Genomic DNA, 248 nt, shown 5'->3' with positions numbered 1-248 from the left:
GGCGGGTCTCGGGGTCGCTGCAGCCCCTCCTCGCCCAAAAGGTCCCTGTACCTCTTCTTGAGAACCACGTACTTGGTGCCGTCGGGGTCCTGGCGCACTGCGGAGGAAGCTCTTGAAGTGGCTCAGCAAGGCGGCGTTGGTCACTCGGCCCCCGGCCTGGCACAGAAAGTCCAGCAGTGCCTCCTGGCTCAACTCCCGGGCCATCGCTGCCTGGTCGTCCCCGGGTCCCCGAGTGTCCGTCGCTCTCC

The 248-nt window shown here is 67.3% G+C and overlaps 1 protein-coding gene across 1 annotated transcript in view; it reads right to left on the bottom strand.

The window, feature by feature from the left end:
• SOWAHB (sosondowah ankyrin repeat domain family member B) overlaps nucleotides 1–242 on the bottom strand; it is a 2959-nt gene extending 2717 nt beyond the window's left edge. Inside the window, 2 exon segments of the mRNA XM_005857461.2 lie at nucleotides 3–98; nucleotides 100–242. Coding sequence (XP_005857523.2) covers nucleotides 3–98; nucleotides 100–204 — 201 coding nt within the window. The 5' untranslated portion in view covers nucleotides 205–242.
• Nucleotides 243–248: the final 6 nt, after the last annotated feature.

Source organism: Myotis brandtii, unplaced genomic scaffold, assembly GCF_000412655.1.
Source record: "Myotis brandtii unplaced genomic scaffold, ASM41265v1 scaffold111, whole genome shotgun sequence".
NCBI lineage: Eukaryota > Metazoa > Chordata > Mammalia > Chiroptera > Vespertilionidae > Myotis > Myotis brandtii.
The sequence above is the reverse complement of the archived record's forward strand: the minus strand, read 5'-3'. Positions and strand labels throughout refer to the sequence as shown.